We start from the raw sequence: 25,761 nt of genomic DNA on the forward strand, positions 1-25,761 counted from the left end.
AAATCTTAGTGTGATTCAAGAAGATCACATACCAGGGATAAACTAGTACATGGCCGTGACAACTTGGGCCCCTTTGGCTTTTTACATCTGGGTCTTCAAAACTTTATTCTGTGAGTCAGTCCTGTTGATGTTGGATGCTTAAGGTTTTGCAGGAGCCAGCCTCCCTGTTTGTTCATTTACACTGGTGACAATTGTCAAGTTGGACATAGAAATAGCATGCATTTCTTTTTATAGGTGAACTGCAGTAAGCAACCAGGTGCTTCTGAATGTTGGAGGAATGGCACCCTCCAGATCAAAGGCCCAGAAGAGAGGTGTCAGGACAAAGAAAGCAGGTAAGGAGAAAGCTTCTCATTCTGAGAAGAGCCTTCCTGAGGATTCCAGAGTCCAAGATGGGAGACCCAGGAAAAGAAAGGGCAATGGCCAGGCTACATGCAAAGACAGTTCTTCTGAACAAGGCACAGTCCCTGAAACCACATGTGTGACAGGTGCCTCAAAGAGCCAGAGAGAAGAAAGGGTTAAGGGAGGCAAAGAGAGTGGCCACAGGCATAAAAGCAAAGAGGACAGAGCCTCCAAGAGCAGTAACAGAAGAGAACTTGGTTCTGGTGGAAAAGATGGAGAGCAATTATCATCCAAGGTGGAAAAGAGAAAAGCAAGGGTCTCCAAGCGCCATGGTCTGGGATTAGGCCAAGGAAACCAGGCCAGTGTTTGCAATGAGGAAAAGGCCACTGAGGACAGCAAGAAATGTCATTGTAAAAGGAAACACAGAGAGCACCTTACTCAAACCGAATGTGTCATTGAAGCTGAACCTATAAAGTCCTTCACAGTGGGAAGTGAAGCCTCTTCACAGAAACACAAGTTGCCTTCAAGCAGCAGCCATGCCAGTACTGGGAAAAAATATGATAGGAAATGTTTCTTCAAAGAAACCACTGACAAAAAGTCAGGTTCCCAGCTACAGAGGAGTTGTGAGCTTAGCTCCAAGGCAGCAAAGAGTAAGGGTGATGGGCACAAGAAGAAACAAGGTGGGAAACCAGCCAAGCCTATTTCCAGTGCCAGTGAGGAAGAAAAGACCCTGGAAAGCTCAGAGGATGAATCTCATTCTGACTGGAGCCAAGAAAAAAGAAAAAGAACTACTGACAATATCACTGAAACCAGTGAAGACCAGGGAGGCTCATCAGAGGATGAATCTTCTAGTGAAGAAGAGGAAATCCAGCCTTCATCCAAAGGAAAAGACTGCCAAGAGCCACAGGATGCAAATAGCGATGTGACCAGTGAAAGAGAACAGGTGGTGGTGGGCCAAAGAAGAGAGACTGAAGATGAAGAAACTGACTCTGAAGAGGCTGAGGTTGGTGGGGAAATGAAGGAGCTGGATCCAGTGCCTGTGCAGAAAAAATCTACCGTAAGTGTCAGCAGTGAAGATGGTGGTACGAGTATTTCAGGGTATGAAGTCAAAAGCTCACCAGAGGGAAGAAATGAGAATGATGGTGAAGAACGGGAAGATCAATTGGGAAAGGACAACAATGAAGAAGTGCCTGAAGATGAGCAAGATGCATCAGAAAGTGATAAGAAGGATGGCACTGAAGAAAAAGATGCCCAAGAGCAGGAGAACCCAAGAAAAAAACCTCTACCTAGTACCATGAAAGCAACGCTCCTGAATGTTGGCTTGAGCAAACCCCTCCAGGAAAATGAGCAGGGAGGGAAGGTGCATGACAGTGACAGCATGGTAAAAGTCAAGCCTGCATCAGTCACACAACAGGCACGCCTGAAAAAGAAATCCCGGAGGCTGGAGACTGCAAAACACCATCAGGAGTTAGGAGGTATAAATCAGGGTAATTCTTCCTCTGGTTGCAACAAAGAGGAAGAAGCAGTCACTTTGATTGCGAAGAAGTATAGTCATCTTGCTTTCCAATCCCAAATCCTCCTGAATCTGAAGAACAAGCATAAAGATGCTCAGGCCAAACTGTTAGTGAGTAGTAAACAGACTCCTCTCCAGAAGGCAGCAGAAACCAGCACTGACCTGGAGAAGGTGGAAAGCTGTTCTAAAACCAGTGCCCCGAAATCCCTCAGGGCACGAAGGAAACCCAGCCTGGCAAAGAATCTAGGAGAGGCAAGATCAAGTCTTTCCAATGCTTCAACCTGTTCCTCTAGTACTAAAGCCTCATCTGATAAGCAGCATTTTGGAAAGACAGAGAGGATTGGGAAAGTTGTTGGCAAGGTCAAGCTGGCTTCAAGCCAGACAGTAGTAGTGAGAGAAGAGGTAGAAGAGGAAGTGGTTGAAGATGCACCTGCTGAAAAAGAACATGTGCTGAAGCAAAAGGGACCCAAGTACCCACACAAGCTTTCTGCTTTTAAAAGAGTAACCAGCTGGCTCAGTCTAAAGTCTCTCAAGAAAGTAAGCCTGAAAGCTCGTTTTTTGAGAGTGGCACGTGCAATTGGCATCTCAGGCTGGCTCTTGAAAAGGTTTGGGAAAAAGAAGAGGAGCAGCAAGCCATTTGGGTTTAGGAGGAGGATGGCAATCAGGATTGTTAGCACTGCCAGGCTGGTCAGTAGGCATAGTAGAGCTTCCATGGAGTTAGTGGGAGCACAGGCAAAAAGAGAACTGAGTAACAAAGGATCTTCTTGGTCACACGTAGAACAGGATCAAGCTGGTGTCCAAGTGGCAGCGGGACTGGCCCAAGCAGAGTTGGTGTCACGTGACTCTCCCCTTAATGAAGCCAGTTCCTCTCTGCAACTGCTAAATTTGGATGAGGAAGAGAAGAACATCCCTGATGCCAAGTTTGCCATAGTTTTTCCCAGAGTCCATCACATGGTAAAGTCAAAAGGCTCCTCTTCAGACAGCTGTGGGAATGGCGACCCACAACAGAAGTCAGTGGATGCTTTGAGCAGGAAGGCAGTGATGTCTGTGCAGCCAGGCTGTAATTTTAAACGTGATCTTCCCAAGCCTTTAACAGAGCAAAGCTGCCAAAAGAGTGGCCGAGGGCTCTCCTGCAGTGATGAAATGAATGAATCAATGCTGGATGATCGAGCTCAAGTGGAATCCATTGCAACACAGTACAGAGTGACCAGGCTTTTAAGCTCCTCATCCCAACTGATAAAAACACCAGAGGGTAAGACTACTTCCACATCTCAATTCTCCACAAAGGAGCAAGCTTTGCAATTGCAACAGCAGGCCACTAAACCGTCCTTCTCTCTAGAGGCAGATGAAGATTTTTGGTACTCACGGGGCTTTCTTCCACGGGACGATGATGGTGATTCAGGGCATCTGGGGGCCTCTCCCCGTGAGGGTGATGCTGACAAAGAGGTTGCAAGCTTCATTCAGGGTGCTGGGACTGAAGCTACTACCCGGGTGCATTGGACTCAGCGGCAAAGTCTGGGCTGCGATCCCATGACATGGCTGAACTCTGAGATGCTGCTCCCACGAATCACCATTGAGAACCTCAGCAAATGGGCTATGTACAGGGACCAGGAACTGGCCAAGACCCAGATGCCAAGGGCTTGGAAGGAGAGGTGGGAGGCAGAAGACGTGGCTGAGGATATGCTTGAGATGGAATTCACACGGAAACAGGCATGTTCTGCCTTCTCTTTTAAGTAGTGAGTGAATGCTTTGGGTTGGGGATCAAACTCTGTGCAGCTTGTAAACATTTCTTATGTGTTTTTCAGGTGTACTTGGGTGAAGGTCACACTTTGGAACTAGAGGAGGTTGAAGATCTCTCCAGACTGGAGTAAGTAATATCAGTGACAATGCACAATTAGCAGTGAGTTGCAAGAGCTCATTCGTTACCCATTCCGGTATATCTTGGTTCTGCAGCAGGAGAGAGTGCACTGTAGAATATCTCACATAGCTTTTAGAAAGGGGTGATGTTAAACATGATAGTGAGGGTCTGTAAAAGGCTGAATTGTGCTCTTTAGTCCAAGGTCTGCTTTGCAGAATCTCGAGTTGCTTCTCAAACTTTCTCTCTTTGCCAAGAGAAATTACCAAGCCTCCATCTACACTGTGAAAAGGTGCTGAAATGGGTTTTCAAAAATCAGTCCATTCTATAGATGGGGAAACTAAGGCCCGGAAACCCAAAGTGACTTCATTAATGGATGTGACTGGGAACAGAACCCCTGATCTGTAATTTGCTCTCAGTACCTAACCCGTGTAATGAAATAAAAAAAATCCCACTGTGCTTGGATGACACGTAACGGAAATAGAAGCCCTCTTAGATGAGGGAGAGATTTTAGTGCGTCTCTAACTGCCTAATCCTGTTCCTAGTGAAATCATTATAAAATTTCCATCGGCTTCTGCTACATCAAGCTCAGGACTTAAATATATAGATCCTTTTATGTCACTGAGTTCATTGCTCTTTCTAACACCAGAGCACCCTTAGCTGTTGCTCATCGAACCAGGAACAAACTCTAGCTCTGCTAGATTGATTGGGAAACAGCTTTAATTCACAACATATGCAGTCATTTAATGTCTACTGAAACTGTCTGGGCTTTTATCACCTAGATTGTAGCCACTAGGGGCAGCATGAAATAACATCATGAACATAGAATCAACCTATGGGCGCCTAGACCTGCGCAGCAAGGCTGCTTTGACACGCTGTCATTACAGCGTGTCAAAGCAGACTCAATTAACTGAGTCTGCTGGAGCATGGTAATTACCGTGCTCCAGGTAATTACTATGCTTCAGCGTCCCCACACTGAAAAATGGTGGTGGGGTGCTTTAACTAAAGCTTGTTCAACAAGCCTTAGTTAAGGTGCCCCCGCTGCCTTTTTTCAGGGCAGGGATGCTGATACAGGTTTCCCTCACTTTATGCTGTACTTGCGTTCCTGAAAAATGGTGCATAACTTGAATTCACATAAAGGGATCCCACTTTTCAAAGTAACAAATAGGGATATGTTTCAAGACCTCGACTGTACTGACCCCCAGACCCATTTCTACCACTTTTACAAGACAGTTTTGGTACTTGCCAACAGCAGACAGTGCATGCAAGCACACGGTGGTGGTGAATGTTTAGCTGGTGTGAAGACAGGGTGTTGAAGGCTTCATTGATGGACCAGAAAGAGGGGTAGGAGATAAGCTAGTGGGACACTTAGAAGCCATAATTGGGATGGCAACTACAGAAACACGTCACAGACAACCAGTGAGGAGCACAGATCCATACAGGAGACCTATATATTTTGGTGTGCATCATTCCCACAATGCACTGCACAAAGCAGCTGACTGCAGGCTTCCACCACACTGATCACATAGGAGTGAATTTACCTCGCATGTTACAAATTTTTGGTATTAAAAGGGTCATCGCATACGAACAAATTTGCACATACAGAACCCGTATAAAGCGAAGGAAACCTGTACATGTGATGCTTAGCTTTAATTAGAGTGGGTCTTGCAGCTGCTGTAATTAAAGTATGCCCCTGCCCCGGAGCATGGGTATAAACACCTACAGGGTTGGATGGGCCCTCAAAGGTCACCTAGTCTAGCTCCCTGTGTGAATGTAAGATATGCAATTCCTGTACTGTCCCAGATAAATGTTTCCTCGGCCTTTTCTTGAAAACCGTCAGGGAGATTCGACAAGTTCCCTGGGTTGTTGGTTGTAGCCGTGTTGGTCTAAGGACATAGGCAGGCAAGGTTCTTTGGGTAAATGTGATATCTTTTATTAGACCAACTAACTAGTTGGGAAAAAGAAATTTTGCAAGCTTTCGGGCACAAACACCCTTCTTCAGGCATAACAGCAGCAGAGTCTCCCAATAGCTGAAGAAAAGGTGTTTGTGCCCAAAAGCTTGCAAAGAACTTTTTTCCAACTAGTTAGTTGGTCTAATAAAAGATATCCCATCTACTGAAAGAACCTTGCCTGCCCATGACAACTTCCCTGGGGAACTTGTTCCATTGTCCTATTGTTCACACGGTTAGGAAGTTTTCTTCTGGGATGTAACCAGTCAGCTTCACTGCAGTTTAAACCTGTTGCTTGGTGACCTGCCCTCTGTAGCAGGGGCCAACAGTTGTGTTCTCCCTTTTCTCTATGACAGCCATTCAGATGTTCCATTGAACATTATTTCAGTGTTAGGCACGGTGTTTTCTCTTGTATACACATGCACTATTTAGATCCTCCCAAGTTCTGAGCCTGGAAAGTGAAATCCAGGAGTGGTCTCAGGACCCAGCATCTTGGTGCATCCCTAAGAGAGGGTAGGTAGATTTATTTTATATACATGAAGCTTTTAGCTGATACTTCCTTCCCTGTGTTTTCTAGGGATGTCTGTGAGAGCTCAGTTCTTCTGTGTCTGAAGAAGAGATTTCATCGCAATTTCATCTATGTAAGGACACCTTTTTTTAGCGCTAGTTCATTTGGGACCAGGACTCTGAGGGTGGGTTTTTCCTTGTCTCAGCTAGGGTACAGTCCTCAGGCATCCTAACATCTTTTCCCAATAGACACCAGTGGTATTGTGACCATGGGCCTTTTACCTGCTGTATCACTCCAGCCTGAATCACATTCTTTACTCCTTGGAGGAGTCCAGAATCCCCAGAACAGTTGTATCAGCCCCTATTGCCATTCTCAAAATCAGCCATAAGGGGCACAGAGAGATGCTGTAACATCCCTCTTTTCTTTTGTTCCCATAAGCAAGAGTTTCAGCACAGGATACATCTGAGAATGGGGGTTGCCACTGCTAACATTAATGGGAGCTGTGCCCTGCGTGAAGAAGTGCCATTGACAGTGCCTCTTGTCTTCAAGAAGAGGTTAGATAGGCATCTGGCTGGGGTCATCTGAACCCAGCACTCTTTCCTGCCTATGCAGGGGGTCGGGCTCAATAATCTATGGAGGTCTCTTCCAGCCCTAACATCTATGAATCTATAATTGACAGACCACCGATGTTTGAAATTTCCAATAGATGCACAGTAATTAACCCCTGCACTGAAAATCCTTCTTCTAAACAAAGCCAACAGTAGGATCTTGGCGTACTGTGTAAATTTATATCCAGGCAGGGGAATTCAGAGTGGAAATGTCTGCATAAGTGACATTAAAATTGGCGTGTATCCACCTTACACAATAGTACTAGTCTTTGCACATCTTTCACTTGTATCACATCTGATAAAGACCAGACTTGACTCCCATAGACCAGCAGAGCCTGTTCAGCTCCTGGCATCTTTTCTGTCATGCAGTTTCTTAGTACAATGGAGGGTTCCGATCATCGAAATCTTACCAATGACAATGAGGCAAAAGCCATCTGGGCCCTCCCATCCTGCAGATAGATTCTGCAGGGCCAAGGTCAAAGAAACTGTCTTTGCATTTGTAAACAAGGCCAATGAGAACAAGTGTGGAATCCAACAAGATGTTTTTCCTAGAGTCACTTTTTAAACTGCAATCCACTCTTTAAGCCTCAAATATTCTGGCATTGTACTTTGTTTGGAATGGGAATTCATTCATTCACTACTCTGAGACCCATTGAACCTCTAGGCAGGATAGATAGGGTAAGAGAGGACAATCATTCCGTGAGCAGATGGAAGAGCATGTCACACACCCTGGAAACCCCTGGATTTCCCTATGTCCTGAGTGTGCCTAGCTGCAGTTTCAGGCTGAGCTCAGCCAAGTTGGGAGGGAACTCCCTGTCTTGTCCAAATAGTCCCAAGAGTTATTTCTGGATTTCACACCAAGTTTCAATATGAACCTATATTTTCACATGGGAAAAATGTGTGAAGAACACCCCTCACCCTTGGCAATTAATTTAAATCAAAACCTTTAACATTGCAGTAAAGCTCATTAAAAGGCTCTGTATGGATTAGGTAACATTGTTAATTTCAAATGCCATTTAGAAATCTCTGATAAACTATAAAATCTAATACCACCACATCTTTGTTTCTTCACCTAGACCTATATTGGGCAGATCTTGGTCTCTGTGAATCCTTTCAAACCCCTCAATCTCTACTCAGAAGAAGTGATGGCTCAGTACCGGCAAGAGATGCTCTCCAAAAATGCTCCGTATGTTTGTGGGTTTTTCCCGCTCTCAAATAACCCAGTTTTTCTTAGCCCTGAGAAGGCTTTGTGCTCCATAGTTTCCCAGGATCATTACACTTGGCTGAAGGTGGCCTCATAGGGTTGGGCTGGAGCTGGGTGAAATGTACAGTACATTAAGCAAAATGGTCCTTACCTGGCACGTGTTGATATTGTTGCTTCAAGTATGCCATGCCATGTTTTTCCTTGAACAAGGTTTTAACCCAAGAATCTTAAAGTAAAAACCCGGGCCTGATTCAGGTCCATATCCAGTACAGACATTCAAGGCTGTATAAACAAACTAGAATGTTTTTCTGTGCATCTAGGCACATCTTTGCTATTGCAGAAATGGCTTATACACTGGCTCAGACAGCAGAGAAAGAGCAGTGCATCGTTATCAGGTAGGAGATGAGGACATTTCTTTCCATGCTATGGTATGGTGTAGGTCTCAGAATCCTCCTCTTCCCAAGTTTCTTTCCCATCGCAATAGCCATTTCATAGGATAGGAGGGTAGCAAATAATATCATGGCTGAAAAAGGTTTCATGGGGAATGATAAGGGTTGTTTAATTTAAAAGTGGGACATGACAAGAAGGCACTTGGTAAAAACCCGTGACATAACTATTGATAGAAAGGAGACTGGGAAGTCAGGTGGTTTCAAATGTTGCCCTGAGCTTGGTGCCATGCCTCAGAGTATGATAAGCTGCCCCTTCCCCATCTTGTTTGTGTTAGTTTGAAGGCAGCTGCTCAGCAGAGATGACCCTGCCCTAGATGACATATGGTTTGAGGTGGGAGGGGAAAGCATTTGGCTCTTTATAGGGTTCTCATTTGGAGCTGTGTTTTCAGCTTGCCTTCAGACTTTTAAATAATGTTGGGTGGATCCTGGACTGTCACGAGTTCATAGTTTTCCACTGACTTTGGTAGAGCTATATTGACTTAAGCCAGCAGAAGGTCTTACCCAGTTATTATAGGCACCCCTGGCCCAATCTTTATATCCATCCCTCTGATCCCTAACCCTTGCTCCAACAGTGGGCACAGTGGATCAGGTAAAACAGAAGCTGCCAAAGCCATCGTGCAGTACCTAACCACGATGTACCAAAGACAAGATGGCCATAGACTCAAGCAGGTAAGGGGCAACCGCTTTACTTTAGGGGTCACTGTGGGCTCACTAATGGCCCACTAGCCAGGACTGGAAGATGGAAGCAAAGCAGGAGTATTCCCTCTTCAAGTCCTTCATGAGTGGGCTGTGGAGACAGAGGGTGAACACCTTGCTCCCAAGCTTGCTTGCCCGCCTTTTTGGGGGGCATAACACACAAAACACTTCTAGTCCTGTTTTTCCCAGTGTACCCAGGTTCAGCTTCTCTTTCATGTCCCCTGAGGACCAGCTACTCCTGTCCCAGGCACATGCCTTATAAGACCAACTTGAACCAGTCAAGTATCAATGTGAGGCCTCTCTGGTTGTGCTTTGCCTGTTGGAGAATTACATCTTTGTTACACAGATGACATGACTGGCTTTGGGATGTGTAGTGTTTGAGGAGAGCCAGAGGCCCAGTGAAAGACAGTGGGACTTGGATGTTTGTATACTTTATCCTGGGAGTCTGAGATGCTTGATACACAGTGTCAGAAACCAGAGCCCATTTCTCATAGCAGGATACTAGCAGTAGAAGCACCATGAGATTCCTCAAGCTGTGCAGCCTCCTGGCAAGAAGACAAGAAAACTCAATTGCCCCTCCAGTCATTAGCTTCTCTACTGAGCCTGCCTTTAAGGGCCCCAGACAGTGCCAGGTATGCCAGGGAAGGTTGTTATGAAGTGAGGCTACTAGGGACCTGCTTCTGAAGTCAGCAAAATCCTTCATGCTTGGCACACTGGGCAGCAAGGAGTTGGGAACTGTTCCCAGGGTCAATGCCAGCTGGCTTTGAGTCCAGGAGCTAGAGATGTTGAACATAGAGACACCAAACATCTCCTGAGCTGGACCTCGGACCAGTTTGTAGATGCCTGGTGTGTCTGCTCATCTTCTGCAGTTTTGTGCTCTCTGGGGGAACAACCAACCCTTTGTTAAGTTTTGTAGAGCTCCTGGCCCTATGGGGCCTGGTCTCTCAGCTTGATTGCAGGACTAACTGCCTGTCTGATATTAAAAAAACAAAGCAAAACACACAAGGAACAGAAATTTGATAACAGGGAACACTGTGATCCAGTAGACAAAAGACTCGTCCTCAGTGCAGCAGTTCTCTTGAGTTAGGCTTCATCTATAGTACGGAATTTGGCTGGCATAGCTCTGTTTCCTAAGTGTTTGAAAAGATCATACCCCTCCCTGGCTGATATGGCTGCCAGGAAAACCACTAATGACTTGAGGACATTCACTTCTGTATGGAGAGCTGCTCTGTGGCTTTGTCACCTGGGAAAATAATGTGCACTGAGCTTCCACCAGGGGGTGCTCCCATCCTAGCTAAATCACCACAGCCATTTCTGCAATGGCTCTATAAGGCTGTGATTATATTCAAGTTACTCCCTGGAAGGTATTACAGCTGGCGTGAGGGTGACTGCCATGTAAAGCAATGCTTGAGCTGCAGTGTGACTGGGTTGGACACCCAGGAGATGTTGCAACATGAAGTTCTGGCTGGTTTCAGCAGCACTCAAGCCTCAACCCTCATCAGCCCCCAGTGCATTGTCCAGCAAAAGCTTACAGCTCCCTTTACCTTGAGCTGGAGGCTTGTATGTGGGGGGTTGGACTCAGGGTAAAACCTAAGTTACAGCATGAGCTCATGCTGCGGCAAAAGGGAGTCTAAAGGGGCTAGTGGTGGGATGCTGATAGGTTGTATTACTGTAGCAGCTATTAGCCTTTGTCTGGGACAAGGATTCCATCATCCTTAATGCTCAAGAGATTGACCAACGTCAGCCGCTGTCCCAAAGAGCTAGAAGCAAATCCAACAGCTGATCTAGTTCAGACACATTTTAGACGAGGAACAAGGTTCACACTGTTAACGTGACAGTAGATAACCATCAGAAACACCTGCCAAGCCTTGTGCTGGCTCTAGCTAAAACAGGAGCCCACACAGGCCATAGGACTCACCTGTATTACACAGGCAGTCAGGCCAGGTGGTTTCTCTGGTCCCTTTGTGCCTGAGAGTCTACTGTTTGTAATATAATGTCTCCTGCCCTGTCCTGCCCCCCAGCCCTGTGAGGTCCTGCCCATCTTGGAGAGCTTTGGGAATGCCAAAACCATCCTCAACGACAACTCGAGCCGCTTTGGGAAATTTCTGCACGTCCATCTGAGGCAGTGAGTCAACAGGGCATTGAAGGATGCTGCTTGCTTCCAGCCTGGCAGTGAGGTGCTGGGTAAGGGAGGGAGACACTGAGCCAGACACCCCCCAGGAACAGCTCCAGGGTGCCTCTGTGGGTAGGTGGGCTGTGCAAGGGGTTTATGTAACACAAGTCTTCACCTACCCCACTTTACTTTTTCTTTGTGAGGGTCATCCTTAAGTTTGTGACCCTGAATTTGCTTTTGAGTGTGCTTTGAAAGCTCTCAAGAAGTCTGCCAGATTTTCCTGATTTGAAATCCCAGAGGCCCTGTTTGCAGTTTGTTTTCCACATTCAAGTAGCGCTATGCTGAGATGAGGGTACCCTTTTGATAGGTGTTGTACATACGCATAAGTGAGGGATGTTCCTATGGTCTAAAGTACCTCGACAGACAGAGGAAGTGGGGGGCAAAGAGGCCAAGAGAGACAAAGGGACTTGCTCATGGTGTTACAGCCAGTCAGTGGCCAAGCCAGAACTCAGCTCTCCCAGGTCAGTGCCCAATTTTCTCAATCATGCTGTTTCAGTATGAAAATCTACTGGGATGCAGGTCTATTTATAACCATTTAGAGCCCATTGAGGATCTAATCTGGTTTGGTCTTGCAGTGAGGAGAGAAGTGACTGATCTCTCTGCCATGGTGCCAGACTGTGGCACAGCTAGAACTGTGTTCAGTGTTGCCAGGCCCTGGCATGGTAAGAAGGATCAGCTTTGTTGACAGAGCAGCACTTTGCCTAGTGGATCAGGGTGGCTTGAATTATGTGACCATGCTGCTTAACCTCATTCGCATCTCTGCATTCAACCATACCACTGCTACTTCTAGAGTGGTGACTGAGTCTGCTGCCTGGTTACAAGCAGTGTGTCAGGATCGTTGTATGACATGGCAAATATTTAACTAGCTAATAAAATCCTCCGTACAGCATAAATCCTATGAGATGCATTGGTTCCTTCCCACCCCCCAGGGCCCATAGCATACTGCTGCAGTAGCATTTTATAGTCCCAGGCCTCATTGCACTAGGTGCTGTAGATGTGCAGCAGAAAGACAGTGCAGACCCCAAAGAGTTGGACAAGAGATGATGGGTTCAATAAAAATGAATGGGAGAATATGGGGAGATGGTGAGACAAGCCCAAATGTTTGGAAGCTAATTAGGGGGGACACACTGGTTACACCTCAAAACATTTTGGGGATTTGGAGATCTTTCTGGATTGTTTTGTATTTGTATGGCAGGGACGCAGCTCCACTGCACTTCAAGATAGAAGGCTATCCTTACTTTTTATCTGGTTGCTTGCTGTACAATGGGGCTGCTCCAGAATCCAAGCTCTGAAGTCCTCCAGACTTTGGTGCTGGCTTTCAGAGACAAAATTTTTCCCTTGGGCCCATGTCCCTAAGTAATGGCCCTCCTTAGTCAGATGTCTATGCTGTACAGAGTACAGCTGGGTCACCAAAAATCCCTCATCTTACAGAACCTATGTTCTCCTCTCACACACAGTGGGGTCATGGTGGGTACGTCCATCTCCCAGTATCTTCTGGAAAAGTCCCGGGTTGTGTTTCAGGTAAGAGCTGACAAGCCCTTCTTCCCATGGTCATACTCCCTGCACGTCTAGGCCATGTTTGGTTTCAATTGATAGTGAATAATAATTGATACTGAATTTTCCACTTGGACCTTAGATGACAATATAGGGACAGAAGTGTACCTTGCCAGTGTGACTACACTGCATTGGATCTTCAGCTGATGCAAGTCAGGGTTAGTCCTTTGTTTTCAGTGAAGTTGTGCTGACTTGCACCAGTTGAGAAATTGGTCCCACTACAGAGAGTAGTCAGAATTTTGGCTGGAGTTAGGCCACTTGGTAATGCTTTTTCAAAGTTTGTTGGGGGGTTTTTTTGTCCTTTTCCCATCCTTTGGGGATACGGCTGGGATCAGCAGCTGGAGTCCTGTGAAGGAGGATGTATCCCCCTTTGGCATTTTAAGTGTAGTTTCCAAGTGATGCAGTTCTTATGAGACTTTGGGTCTCTGTGCACAGCCCAAGGGTTTGGAAAGAGCTCTACTTAGGGATGCTTTTCATTGGTACTTGTGCCATACGGCACAAAAACGGGATTTTAACTAATGGCATGAATTATACTTTCTCAGGCCCATGGCGAGAGGAGCTACCATGTATTTTATGAGTTGCTGGCAGGGCTGCCCATGGAGCAGAAAGAGCAGATGTACCTGCAGGAGGCAGAGACTTACTTCTACCTGAATCAGGTGAGTGAGGAGGTGCAGGTTCTGCAACATGTGGTAGAGTGACATGGCTGACCCTGCTTTTCCATCTCACATCAGTTAAGGCCCCAACAGGAGAAGACTAAGAAAGCAGGTGCTCTGCTTCCCTTCTCAAAATCCTCTTACAGAGGTAGCACAGTATGATTTTGGCTCTTGGCTACCCAAGGTCCTGCCTGGAGCCCATGAATGAGTGTCTTTGTCCTTAATACTTTAGGTCATTTCTCTTCCATCTCCCACCATTCAGGCCTCTTCTCTTGGAGAAGGGCATGTTAGTGGGACCCTTGTTCTGTGAGGGTTAACCAAACAATGACCTGGTATGCTGACTCCATGGCTTCAGTGCCCAGTGAAAATAGCTAGGTCTAATATGCCTTTGCTTGGGTTTATAATCTACCCTGCACTAGAAAACAACAGGTGAGATGCCTGCTTTGTCAGGGGTGGTTCTTTTCATCCTATATCCGGCTATGCAAAATACTCAATTGAGTTAAAGGTTAGTAAATTTAGAACTGCTAATAAAAAATTGCTGGGTCTGAATGGAGGAACTGGCCAGCAAAACTGCAGCAGAGTAAATTATTCTGGAATGAAATCACTTTCATTCTGAAATAGTCTTCATACAGGATGGCTATTGCTACATAGCAATAGTGGACTGAGGAACATATGAATCATAGTCCTATATTTAGAATAGCATCAGCTTTCCTCCTAGTAAAGATGAGACAAGTGGCCTTATGACTCTAGGAGGCTCATGTAATTAATGGCTTGGCATAATCAATAGATTTGCATTTCCTTAACACCTAGAAAGAAGCAAGCATCATAGTATCTCATTTCAGGCAAGGTCTATGCTCCAAAGCTCTGCGAAATCACAGTCCATAGTGGGGGCTTGGTGGTGTGGATGTTAAGGTACATGGTTGACAGCCTCAAGGTCACAGGTTTGAAGCTATAGCAGAAGTGCTCATGAAACGGCCCTGCCAGGTTCCTAAGAATCTGTAAGTTATGCTAAATACCCTGTTGCAAGGACATGAAAAGGAAGGAAGGACAACCCATTGTCAGCATAGCCAGGGTAGCAGAACCCCTGGTGTACATGCAGTAGTAGTGATGAAGGGTGCTTTTATCAGCATTGTGAATGCCATTCAAGGTGGCAGTGCAGCTAGGGTGATGGTGGAAAGACTTCTAACCCTTAGTTAGCTGGAGATGATGATGCCCCTGCAGCATCCCAATGAGAGCTGATATTGTGAGTACAGTGCCTTGGCCTGCTAGGAATTGGGGGAAGGAGAATTCTGTGTGCAAAGGGAGATGAGTAGAGCTGGACAAAACCTCACCAGCCAAATCTTGGGTTTTGGGCTTGGCAAAACCAAACCTGGAGGTAGTTTGGTTCTTGGTTTCTGTCTGTATCTGAACTATCAAAGCTTTGGGTGAGATGGTCAGTCAGGAGTCTTCTGCCACATGTGGAGTGTTGCACACATGCTAGGAAGTGCTCACTTTAGTGTTTCTGAAGTACCACCTTTATGATTTATAACTGTACCTGGGTATTATCAGACCTGTCCTGACCAAGGTGGAAAGGAAAGCATGGAGGGAGGAGGGATTTGCCCAAAGGTTTGCAGCAAAGTTCTGTGCCAAGGGCTTAAACCTGTAGGCCAGACTGTGTCCTACTGTATTCACTTGTGTACCACAACAATTCCCAAAAATCAGCCCTTCAAAATCAGGACACATGCCTTAAGCAGAGAAGCTGATTTTACTTTGCTGGAATAAAAGCATGGAGACACTGTGCGACCAGAGGGCTTCCAGCTTCTCTCTGGGACAGCAAATGAGAGAGGCAGAGTCTAGTGTTAACCCTTTCACAGCTGCTGTCAAATTGGCAACAGTTTGCGGCTGAGCGACCAAATGAGCAGATAGTGGCAGCCATCTTTCAGCCCAGCCTCTACATGCAAAAGCTAGTTCTAAGCCACAACTGTGGAAAAATCTTTTCCTGACACAGCCTTCCATATCTTATTGTGGGGTAGGATATTCAAGGAAATGTAGTGTGCATTTTGTTGTTCTGAAGCATAAAATGTTGGGCACAGGCCCCCTTCGTTATATCCCTGGCGATACATGGCAGGTGAATTGCAACATGACGTATCTTAGAAAGCCTCAAGTTGCTGCTGGACTGGAGCTGGGAAAATGCTTTAGTGCCAACAAGCTTGAGATGGTCTTCTCTACTGGAGAAACTCAGCATGGCCTTTACCTACCTCTCAGCCCTCTTGGTCTTTTACAAGTTGTATTTAAAGTTTCTCCCGGTGCATCTTGATGTATAGACAGGGCTGTTGGGGCTGTCCCCCTCAAGCACTCAGCTGGTTCTTCTGTTTCTGCTTAGTTCTTCAATGTGTTGTGGGATGAATTTGTGGTATCAACATGGTCTGCATGGGGTTCATTAATCTATGCATTAACAATGTATGTGAGGCCACTCAGATTATGCAGCAAAAGGTCTCAGTCTCTGATCCTAGACCAGTAATTCAGTCCATGCAGATGAAGTCAGATCCAGGCCCATGGAGCTTGTATCCTGAGGGAGAAAAGATGGGCCAATTAGGGCCAAAAATGGCCTAAACAGGGGATTGGGTTTTCCCCCCATGGCTTCCAACTCTTATTCAAAGGCTGGACTCTTTATTGGCCTCAGGTTGCAGTGCCTTCAGCAGATCTCCAGCTGGAACCTTCTCTGAGAGTAGGGTGAAGGATTTGGGCTATGAGGGGAGAAAGTTTTGGCTCATATGGATGTCTGTGATAGGAGCTGCTGTGAGGTGGGAGCATATGTGTGTTAGCAGAAATGTTTCCTGTGGTTGCACGTACCTGATGTGGAAGGAGAAATATGGACATAACCCCAGTCTAATAGCCCAGAGTTGAACACTCCCAGATCTGGATGAAGTGTAAAGTTTTGGTCACAAACATTTCTGAAATGGTCCCTCTTCTGATGGGCCCAGTACAGACCCCTTGCACTTTGCAACCCAGAACAAAATTCTGCAAGCTGGGGTCCATCTCCTGTCCTGGGATGTGACCTTGGAGTGAGTAGCTGGCTGTGATTTAACCCCTGGTCTTGGTTCTCTCAGGGCAGAGCATGCAACCTATTGGGGAAGCAGGACGATCAGGACTTTACAGCCTTGGTGCAAGCACTGCAGGGGATTGGCCTCTCGGATGATGAGCTGACCTCTATCTGGGCAATGCTGGCTGCTGTTCTGCAGCTTGGGAACATCTGTTTTACCTCCTGTGAGGTATGTTAGTCCCTTGCTAATTCTGGGGGTGACAGACATGGAATAGTACAGCAGTCTCATGATGGGACTTGGGGTGTTCTTCCCTGTTGAACACAGTCTCATCTGCTTCTCTGAGACTGCTGCAAATACCCAGGGAAGGAGAACCTGGGCTGCCTGAGGTCTTTGGAGCCTAAAGAGCCAAAGTCAGGCAAGATGAGGTACTGGGGTTTTGTGACCTGCCCTTGTGCAATGAGGATGAGACCACTTCTTTGCAGATATTGCCCTGGATAACAAGTCTGGGACCCTGTCTCTAGTATCAGCTTAGACCTGTTCTTGTCCCCCATGATCTAGAAAGGATCCTTTGAACTTGCAGCCATTCCCAGTGACACAGAAATCCGGATTGTGGCCAACTTGTTGCATGTCTCAGCAGATCTCCTGCAAAGTGCCATCACTCATCGGGTCACTGTGAGTACCTCATGGCCACTTCATCTCCCTGTTCTCCTGTTTGAGCTTGTGTTGTATAGGGAAAGGGTTGAAAAGGATACCTCTGCTTTGCCCCAGCCCTGGGCTTTTTCTGCAGGGAGATCTGAGCAGTAGCCACTGGTAGCCTGTTTACAGTGGCCACCTTCTGCATAAACTAGGAACTTCCCCCCCCCCCCCGGTTTGGCTGTGTTATATGAAGCAGAACAACCTCTTTACTTGGGGGCTTATGTTTATGTTCATAGTAAGAATCTGAGGGGGGCTGGCTTATAATCAATATATAGGCTTCCAGTTGAAGGGACTTACCCTGCCATCTGTCCCCAAAATGGCACCATACCCTGAGGCAAGAACTCGGCCACAGGGATAACTCTGACTTGGTTCCCTAAGGTGCCCTGAACTCGGGTTTTGGCAAAGTTCAGGAGGAAAAGAGCCCCCAAACCTTGGGCCCTCTGATGAGAACATGCTGTCCCCAGCCCTGCAGGCTTCAAGCTGGGAGCTGGCACCAAAAGGCAGCACACTGCAAGATGACTCCTGTAGGGGTCTCTAAATGTGTGCGTGTGAGTGGGTGTGAGATGGACATGGTGCTCTGTTATGCTGAGAAACCTTTGACCTCACTCTGGCAGTGTGAAAGCACCTTGAAGTGGGCACATGTTTCACCCCTTCTACTGACTCAATAATCACAGAATCAGTAATTGTGCCACAGGGTACAATCTTACCAGTAATTGTGCCACAGGGTACGTCTATGGCAGGGTGTTGTGTCCTACGCCTGGAAGAAATAAACTCCACCAACCCTGTAAGTGCAGTGAGGGTGTCCTAAACTGCCACCCTTGAGCCCCCTGGAAATCCAAGTTGGGAACATGGTGTTCGGGGCACCCTTGGGTACTGATGTAAGTGGACTGGAAGTGGCTGGGCAGGGGTTATTTCCTCTGTGGCTTGAGTGAACTTCTTGCTACCACAGTGTAGATGCACTGTTAAGTCCAGATGAGTCCCAGGTCCAATATCTCCAATAACTGGCTCTCAGCTGAGTAAGACCCAAAAGTAAATTTCTACTGTAATCCTTGCCTTGCATTGTGCAAGGGAGTTCCTGGGCAAAGAACTCCCATTTTAAGCTGTATCGATTCCTTACAGGTTTCCAGACAGAACCTTTTCTTGCGAGTCCTTGTAGCAAATAATGCTTCCTTCTATCCAGGCAACATCCTATGACCGGATATTCACCCCTTTGTCTGTAGAAGGTGCCATCGATGCCAGGTAACCAATCCTGCTTTGGTCACTTTATTTCACTTAGTGAAAGTAGCCTGAGAGCATTATTTTCCTGGTAACTGCCTGGTTTGGTTTTCCCCCACGCTTCCCCCACTAAGGGATGCCATTGCCAAGGCTGTGTATTCCCTGCTCTTCGACTGGCTCCTGGAGAAGATCAATGAATGGCTAGCCCCTCAGGAGATGGACAGCACTGTGGGCATTGTTGACATATATGGCTTTGAGGTTGCTTTTCCCATTCATTTTAAACTGTCTTGGAGTCACTGTACTGGCTGCATGTACGTTTCCTGGTTCTTCTATTTCACTTGTTAAAGCAAGAGGGAAGCTCATAAGTGCTTGCTTATGGGAGGGGGAAGACCATGTCCCACAAAGCATGGGGCCCTGTCTGTCTGAACTGTGTGTAGTGTCCTGCATGCTTTTGATGCAATGGAAATAACGTCTTGGTCTGGACTCTGGCATTAGTACTGTGTGTGACAAGATGGCCAAGCCGGTTTGGGAAAGATTGGTACTAATCCAGCATTTTGGCCCAAACTTTCCCCGGCCCCAAATTGTACCTCTGATTGTTTCTACTGAGGCATGGCAGTGTGTGGTGCTCTGAAACACACTCTGTCAACTAACAATGCAATTCATGAGCCCAAAAAGCAGACTGTGATGTAAAAACACAAATAGATCACTTGGATGTTAAAGGGACATGTGCTGATTTAGGTCCAGCATTTAGGTTCTAATGATCTACATTGACCAATTACCAATACTTCTGTCATTGCAGTGTCTGGGCTTTTCCCTGCCACACTGTATGCCATTTCTGGTTCTGTGCTTTGAAGCTGTGTCCAAGAGTTGAAGTGGATGATTTTGAAAATGTTTGGGTATGCCTCCAAATGCTTTGGGGGACAAATGCAGGAGATTGGACCCAGTAGCCCAAGACTTGCTTTAACAAGTGAAATAGAAGAACCAGGACACATACATGCATCCAGTACAGTGACTCCAACACTTTACTATATCTTTCCAGGATCTGGGGGTGAACAGTTTGGAGCAGCTATGCATCAACTTTGCCAATGAGCATCTCCAGCACTTCTTCAGCCAGACAGTTATTGCCCAGGAAGAGGTAACAAAAAACCCTTGCTGGGAGAGATGGTACACATTCAGGGAGTCGAGGCAGCCTCAACTGGAGAGTGTTTCCACACAGGGAAGAAAGGCATTGACTGGATCTATTCCTCGAGTTCAATACCAGTATGCTCTGCCTCTGGAATGGGGGTTATTAACAAGTCATTGCTAATTCTGTAGTTAATTACTAGAGAAAGAGGCAGTTGGAGCACTTCTCCACTTGATGTGGCTTATTATAAGCAACATCTTTTCGATCTGAGACCCTAAAATACCACCTGGAACTTTAAGGCCAGGTGGGCCTGGCCTTAAGGCCAGGGCTGGAAGTCACTGGTACCAGCTGTGCCCCTTGTGGAAGAGCAGAGTGCTATTTCCAGACTCAACATCTTGTCCACTGCCCCTTGCCTTGCTGTATTCTACCTCTGTTCTCCCATGTTAGAAAAAAGTGTTCACAAGCTTAATTAATGGCTAAAGTTGGGAGGTACCATGCATGTTTATAACACTGTTAAACCTCTAGTTTGCTGAGGAACCAATTGGATCTCTGCTAACTTCCTGAATTTGATGTTTGTTTTCCTGGCCGGGGTTCGGCTGGATGATCTCTGACCGGTAGGAGGAGTACACCCAAGAAGAGCTAGTCTGGATTCCCATTTCCAAGACTCACCAAGAGTCATGCCTGGATCTGATTGCTTCAAAGCCCCATGGTATCTTGCGCATCCTGGATGACCAGACTTCATTGACCCAGGTTAGGAACTTGCTGTGGCTGTCAAACCACACAAATGGAGTAAAAAGGTCATTGTTTCAGGAGGGAAGTGTTCTCTTCATAATTACACTTTTGACTAGTTAATCTGGATTAATGCTTCTCTGAAAGACAGCTCCATTATACCAAATAGCCATGAGTCCCCATGACATTTCTCATTACTTTTCTTCAGTGAAAGGAGATTTTTGTCTTTTAGGGGAAAAGAAGATAATGTTTTTGATATGAGACAAGCTGTTAAAATAATTATGGTAGATTTCAAGCAGTGAAAAGGCTATTGCCTTTACAAACTGTCTCAAAAGCAGATTGACACAGGTGCCCGGCATAGACAGTTAGTGGACATCTCTGAGCACTGGAAAGGCTGGATGGTCATTTTTGGAGTGATTCACTCCAAAATTTTGCCAAGTTAATGTTATGTGACTTAGTCAAAGGGAGATAATTTTGTTCAATGTTTATATTGCTTTCAGGCCAGAAGGCCTTGAAAAATGTATGTACAGGCAGTCCTCGACTTAGAACGTTTCGAGTTACAACGTTTCGCACTTACAACATTTATAAATTGACTCCCTGTTTCAACTTTAAGACGTCAGTTTCAACTTTACAACGCTTGATCCAATGCGACGCCACACCAGCGAACAAGTTCGCTGTGTCGTTCATCTCCCTGGAGAACATCTGTCCAAACTGCCTTGGACACTTTCTTTAAGAAAGCAGATGAGACTCCAGAAAAACCTGCGGCCAGGACTCCTGAGACGACTCCAGCCAAGAGCCCTTCAAAAAGTCCAGCAAAGTCACCTCAAAGAAGTCCTTCCAAATCAATATGATTGTTATTTACAATATAAATACATTAATGTAGCTATATTACTCATCTATAATTGATTGAGTACAAAATTCTGGGTTATTGTTGGTGAAAATAGGTTATAAGGCCTTAGTTCAGGAACCAACCCCCCATTTATAATGTTTCAACTGAAGACGCATTTTTCAGGAACCAATTGTGTCGTAAGTCTGAGGACTGCCTGTAATAACCTCCCTCAACCAAACATGGGTTGTCAGTGAGGAATCAAACCCAGAACCCCCAGCACTGTAGTAAGAACCTCTGTCACCTGAGCTAAGGGAGTAACTCTGCTAGAAGTCTGCAATTATTTTCTTGTATGATCCATCCACTACAGATGGCATAGTAGGGTATAACCCACACGGGATAGTGAACTCACTATTTTCCACATAAGGTATATGCCTGGGAGAGGGGGGCTTCTCTTTATGCATACTTACAATTTCAAATTCTGTTGGACGATGGAAGTTAAACAAAGGAATTGGCTGTGACAATGTAAGCCATGTGTGCCTCTCCTGCTCAGGCCACTGACCATACCTTCCTCCAGAAGTGTCATTACCATCATGGAAACAGTCCTTTGTACACCAAACCCAAACTGCCATTGCCAGTCTTCACTGTGCGGCACTATGCAGGTCCTGTCACCTACCAGGTAAGTTCCTGGGGTCAAGCTGGGGCAGTCTGTGGGGGTCTGGGGCCATAATCATTGGGTACTTTGGATGATGCTCGTCTGCATTTTTCCTGGTCTAGTACCTGGATGATGCCTGCTTGCGGATGCTGCTAAGGAAAAGCTGCTGTGTTCTGAAGTTACTCTGGGTTGTTTAAGTCACGAGAGGACAAATCAGAATATTTATGCAGTGTGCCGGACTATGTACTCGAGATTCAGAATTTCTGTATTTTTTGGTTTGCTAATCCCTGCTAGAGATTAAACAACAGCTTGACTTTACAGGTCCACAAGTTCTTGAATAAAAACCATGACCAACTACGCTCAGAAGTCCTCGATATTTTCTCCCAGAGCCGCCTCAAGGTACAGCACACGATTAGGGCAACTATTTTTGATGCCAGTATCTGACAGGCTTCTCCAGTGCTTTCTTCAGAGAAGCACAAAGATCAAAGCCCCTCAGAGAACTTAAACAGTGTCGAGGCATGCACTTGGGGTTGTGCCGAGTCATCTGCTTGGCAAATTTGTGAGCTCAGGCAGGCCCAGAATGGGCAAGACTTGGCAGGGCTTATTTCTCAGCAGTGTGCTTGGTCTTGCCCATACCTAAGATCAGCATATATCTTCTGGGGGAGGTATGAATAGACCTGTGGCCTTGATCGGTTGCAGCCCTTCTGTTGTGGGTGGATGGTGTTGAGAGTGGTTTTTAGTCTTGGACCATTACAGTTCCAGAAGGAAGGGACTGTTCTTTCAAAGCAGCAAAGGGGAGTGTTACATCACTAACTTGCTCCTTTCCTCTCCTTTCAAGCTTGTGTCCAAAATTTTCCAGAGGGCCAAAAATCATCACAGCCAGTACAGGGAGCTGGGAACAAAGGGCAAAGGGCTCAAGCATCCAGCCTCAACCCTGGTGTCCAGATTCCATCAGTCCCTACTGGATCTCACGGCCAAGCTGGGAAGGTGAGGGATACAGGGATGACACCAGCCCTATCGTTGCTGACTGCCTGGTGTGAAAGCTCCCTTCACTCACTTGGTTGTTCTAGAAGGGCTTTATTGCGGGACATTTGAGTGGTTTAGCTGGGTGGTGATGGATGACAGAACCAGAAGAGGAGGATGGGCCTTGTTCAGCAGAGATGGACGGAGTCTTTGTGGGGATATGAAGGCTTCAGCAGCCCCTGGGGATAACAAGGGCGTTTCTGGAATGGGGCTGTTAAAGTGTCTTCCCTTTCCTCTGCCTTGCAGGAGCCATGCTTTCTTTATTCGATGCATCACACCCAATTCAAAAAAGGTAAGAGAGCTCCTGCTCCTGAACAGCAGCACAGGTCTTTGGGAAACCCTTCAGCAGGATGTTACTTCCCTTGCTGTCTATTTTTTTCCCCAGCTGGTACCATCTGAATTTGGCTTTCATTTGTAAGAAGCAACACACTTGTGGAGTTTTCTGTTCCCTGCCTGTAAAACCCCTTTCTAGAGCATGTGTTTTTCAAGATCAGCTCTTCTGTGACACACTGCTCTCCCTCTCAGTCTGTGTTCTGGTGCTGGCTGTCTATTACTTGCTGCAAAAGAGTGTGTTTCAGAATCCTGCAGGGCACAGGGTTTACTCTGCCCAACAACGAGGCAAAATCTTATGGTCCTGCATGGGGGTTTGGGAGATATGCCAACCCTTTCTAAAGGTCCATCTCTTTTTCTGTTTCTGTTTCTCTCTTTCTGTTTATTCCCTATTTCGTGTCTTCCTCCCCTTGCCTTCTGCCCGCTTACACTTCATGGCTTCCCCTGCAGTTGTCAAACATCTTTGATGTGGAATATGTCACTTGTCAGCTGAGGCATTCCGGGATACTGGAGGCCATCCATATCAGGAAGGAAGGATACCCTATCCGCATCCAATTCCAGCCCTTCTTAGTCAGGTAATTCCCCTTGTCTGTTCTTCCTTCTGGCTGGGAATGTCCACGTGGTTGAAGGGGACTCGGTGCCAACACATAATTGCAGGGGGGTTTCACTTGGTTCTTTTATGTCTTCCTTTTGCCTTTCAGGTATGGGACTCTGGGTGGACCTACACAGAGCAATTTGCAGGAGAGGGACGACTGCATCGCAGTGCTGTCGCGTGTGGTGGGGGACGCCTCAGAGCTCTATCAGATCGGCATAACGAAGGTGCTGTGTAAAGAGAACGGTATCTTAATTCCAAAGGCCTTTCCATCCACCTACTTGGTCCTGATGGAAAGTAGGCTGCTCACCTTTGCGCATAACTGCATACTTCCAGCTCAATTATTTCTGTTGCTTTATTTTTAGCTGGAGAATTGTAGTGCCTGTGAAATGTAAAGATGGTGAATGCTACCTTCTTGCAGTTCTGCTTCAGGCACCGGTTCCCTTATCCAGCCTATGTATCCCATGACACCATCTGCCTTGCTAGACACCTCACTGTCGTTCTTTTCTTGGGTTTCCCAGATTCAGCCCTTTCATGCATCTCCATTCTTTCCTGATGTTCCCATCCTGTCTAATCATTGAGAAAAGCTTGGACTGAGGGATTAGTGGAGATCAGTAGACTTCATAGAATCATAGAAGTAGGGTGGGAAGGGACCTTGTAGATCTTCAAGTCCGACCCCCTGCCTGGGCAGGAGGGAAACTGGGCTTAAGTGACCCCAGCCAGGTAGGCATCGAGCCGCTTCTTAAAGACCCCCAGGGAAGGAGCCAGCACCACTTCCCTTGGAAGTTGGTTGCAGATCCTAGCCACCCTGACTGTGAAGTAGTTCCTATGGATGTCTAATCTAAACCTACTCTCCAACAACTTGTGGCCGTTATTCCTTGTTATCCCGGGGGGCGCTAGGGGAAACAAGGTCTCCCCCAAACCCTTCTGGTCCTCCCTAGTGAGTTTATAGATGGTCACAAGGTCCCCCCTCAGCCTTCTCTTGTGAAGGCTGAACAGGTTCAGGTCCCGTAGCCTCTCATTGTAGGGTCTGCCCTGCTGTCCCCGGATCATGCAGGTGGCCCTCCTCTGGACCCTCTCCATGTTGTCCACATCCCTCTTGAAGTGGGGTGCCCAGAAATGGACACAGTACTCCAGCTGTGGCATGACCAGTGTCGCGTAGAGGGGGAGGATCACCTCCTTGGCCCTACTTGAGATGCACCTGTGGATGCACGATAAGGTCCGGTTAGCCCTGCCGACCGTGACCTCGCATTGTCGGCCCATGTCCATCTTGGAGTCAATAATGACTCCAAGATCCCTTTCTGCCTCCGTGCTCTCAAGAAGGGAGTTTCCCATCTTATAAGTGTGCTGCTGGTTACTACTGCCCAAGTGCAGCACCCTGCACTTGTCTGTATTGAAACGCATCCTGTTTTTGTTAGCCCACCCCTGCAACCTATCCAGGTCTTGCTGCAGTCTTTCCCTCCCTACTAGTGTGCCCACCTCACACCAAATTTTGATATCATCAGCAAATTTGAACAGGTTGCTTTCCACCCCGTCATCCAAATTGCTGATAAAGAAATGGAACAGCGTGGGCCCAAGGACCGAGCCCTGGGGGACTCCGCTGCCCACTTCCCCCCAGGTCGAATATGACCCGTCCACCACCACCTTCTGAGTACGACCCTTCAGCCAATTTGCAATCCATCTGACTGTGTAGGCATTGATGCCACAGTTGCCTAGTTTTTGAATGAGGATGGGGTGGTCGACAGTGTCAAAGGCCTTGCTGAAGTCCAGAAAGACTACATCCACGGTGACTCCCACATCCAATGCTTTTGTGACCTGATTGTAAAAGGCAATCAGGTTGGTCTGACATGACCTGCCCCTAATGAAACTGTGCTGGTTGCCCTTAAGCATAATCCCCAATGCCGGCCCATCACAGATGTGCTCCTTGATGATCTTCTCAAAGAGTTTCCCCAGGATTGAGGTAAGACTGACAGGCCTATAGTTGCCCGGGTCCTCCCTCCTCCCTTTTTTAAAGATGGGGACCACATTGGCTATCTTCCAATCATCTG

General features: G+C 46.7%; 1 protein-coding gene across 1 annotated transcript in view; it reads left to right on the plus strand.

The window, feature by feature from the left end:
- The first annotated feature begins 240 nt into the window (after positions 1 to 240).
- Positions 241 to 25,761, plus strand: part of MYO15B (myosin XVB) — a 73,508-nt gene continuing 47,987 nt past the window's right edge. The window contains exons 1-21 of the mRNA XM_059732983.1: positions 241 to 3,562; positions 3,658 to 3,719; positions 6,234 to 6,297; positions 7,849 to 7,958; positions 8,297 to 8,371; positions 8,998 to 9,094; positions 11,143 to 11,246; positions 12,752 to 12,815; positions 13,391 to 13,504; positions 16,591 to 16,752; positions 17,083 to 17,196; positions 18,401 to 18,459; positions 18,570 to 18,693; positions 19,475 to 19,570; positions 20,177 to 20,308; positions 21,667 to 21,792; positions 22,090 to 22,167; positions 22,607 to 22,755; positions 23,038 to 23,083; positions 23,572 to 23,696; positions 23,823 to 23,940. Of these exons, the coding sequence (XP_059588966.1) occupies positions 278 to 3,562; positions 3,658 to 3,719; positions 6,234 to 6,297; positions 7,849 to 7,958; positions 8,297 to 8,371; positions 8,998 to 9,094; positions 11,143 to 11,246; positions 12,752 to 12,815; positions 13,391 to 13,504; positions 16,591 to 16,752; positions 17,083 to 17,196; positions 18,401 to 18,459; positions 18,570 to 18,693; positions 19,475 to 19,570; positions 20,177 to 20,308; positions 21,667 to 21,792; positions 22,090 to 22,167; positions 22,607 to 22,755; positions 23,038 to 23,083; positions 23,572 to 23,696; positions 23,823 to 23,940 (5,304 nt within the window). The 5' untranslated portion in view covers positions 241 to 277. The remainder of the gene's footprint in view (positions 3,563 to 3,657; positions 3,720 to 6,233; positions 6,298 to 7,848; positions 7,959 to 8,296; positions 8,372 to 8,997; positions 9,095 to 11,142; positions 11,247 to 12,751; positions 12,816 to 13,390; positions 13,505 to 16,590; positions 16,753 to 17,082; positions 17,197 to 18,400; positions 18,460 to 18,569; positions 18,694 to 19,474; positions 19,571 to 20,176; positions 20,309 to 21,666; positions 21,793 to 22,089; positions 22,168 to 22,606; positions 22,756 to 23,037; positions 23,084 to 23,571; positions 23,697 to 23,822; positions 23,941 to 25,761) is intronic.

Source organism: Alligator mississippiensis, chromosome 8, assembly GCF_030867095.1.
Source record: "Alligator mississippiensis isolate rAllMis1 chromosome 8, rAllMis1, whole genome shotgun sequence".
Taxonomy (NCBI): Eukaryota; Metazoa; Chordata; order Crocodylia; family Alligatoridae; genus Alligator; species Alligator mississippiensis.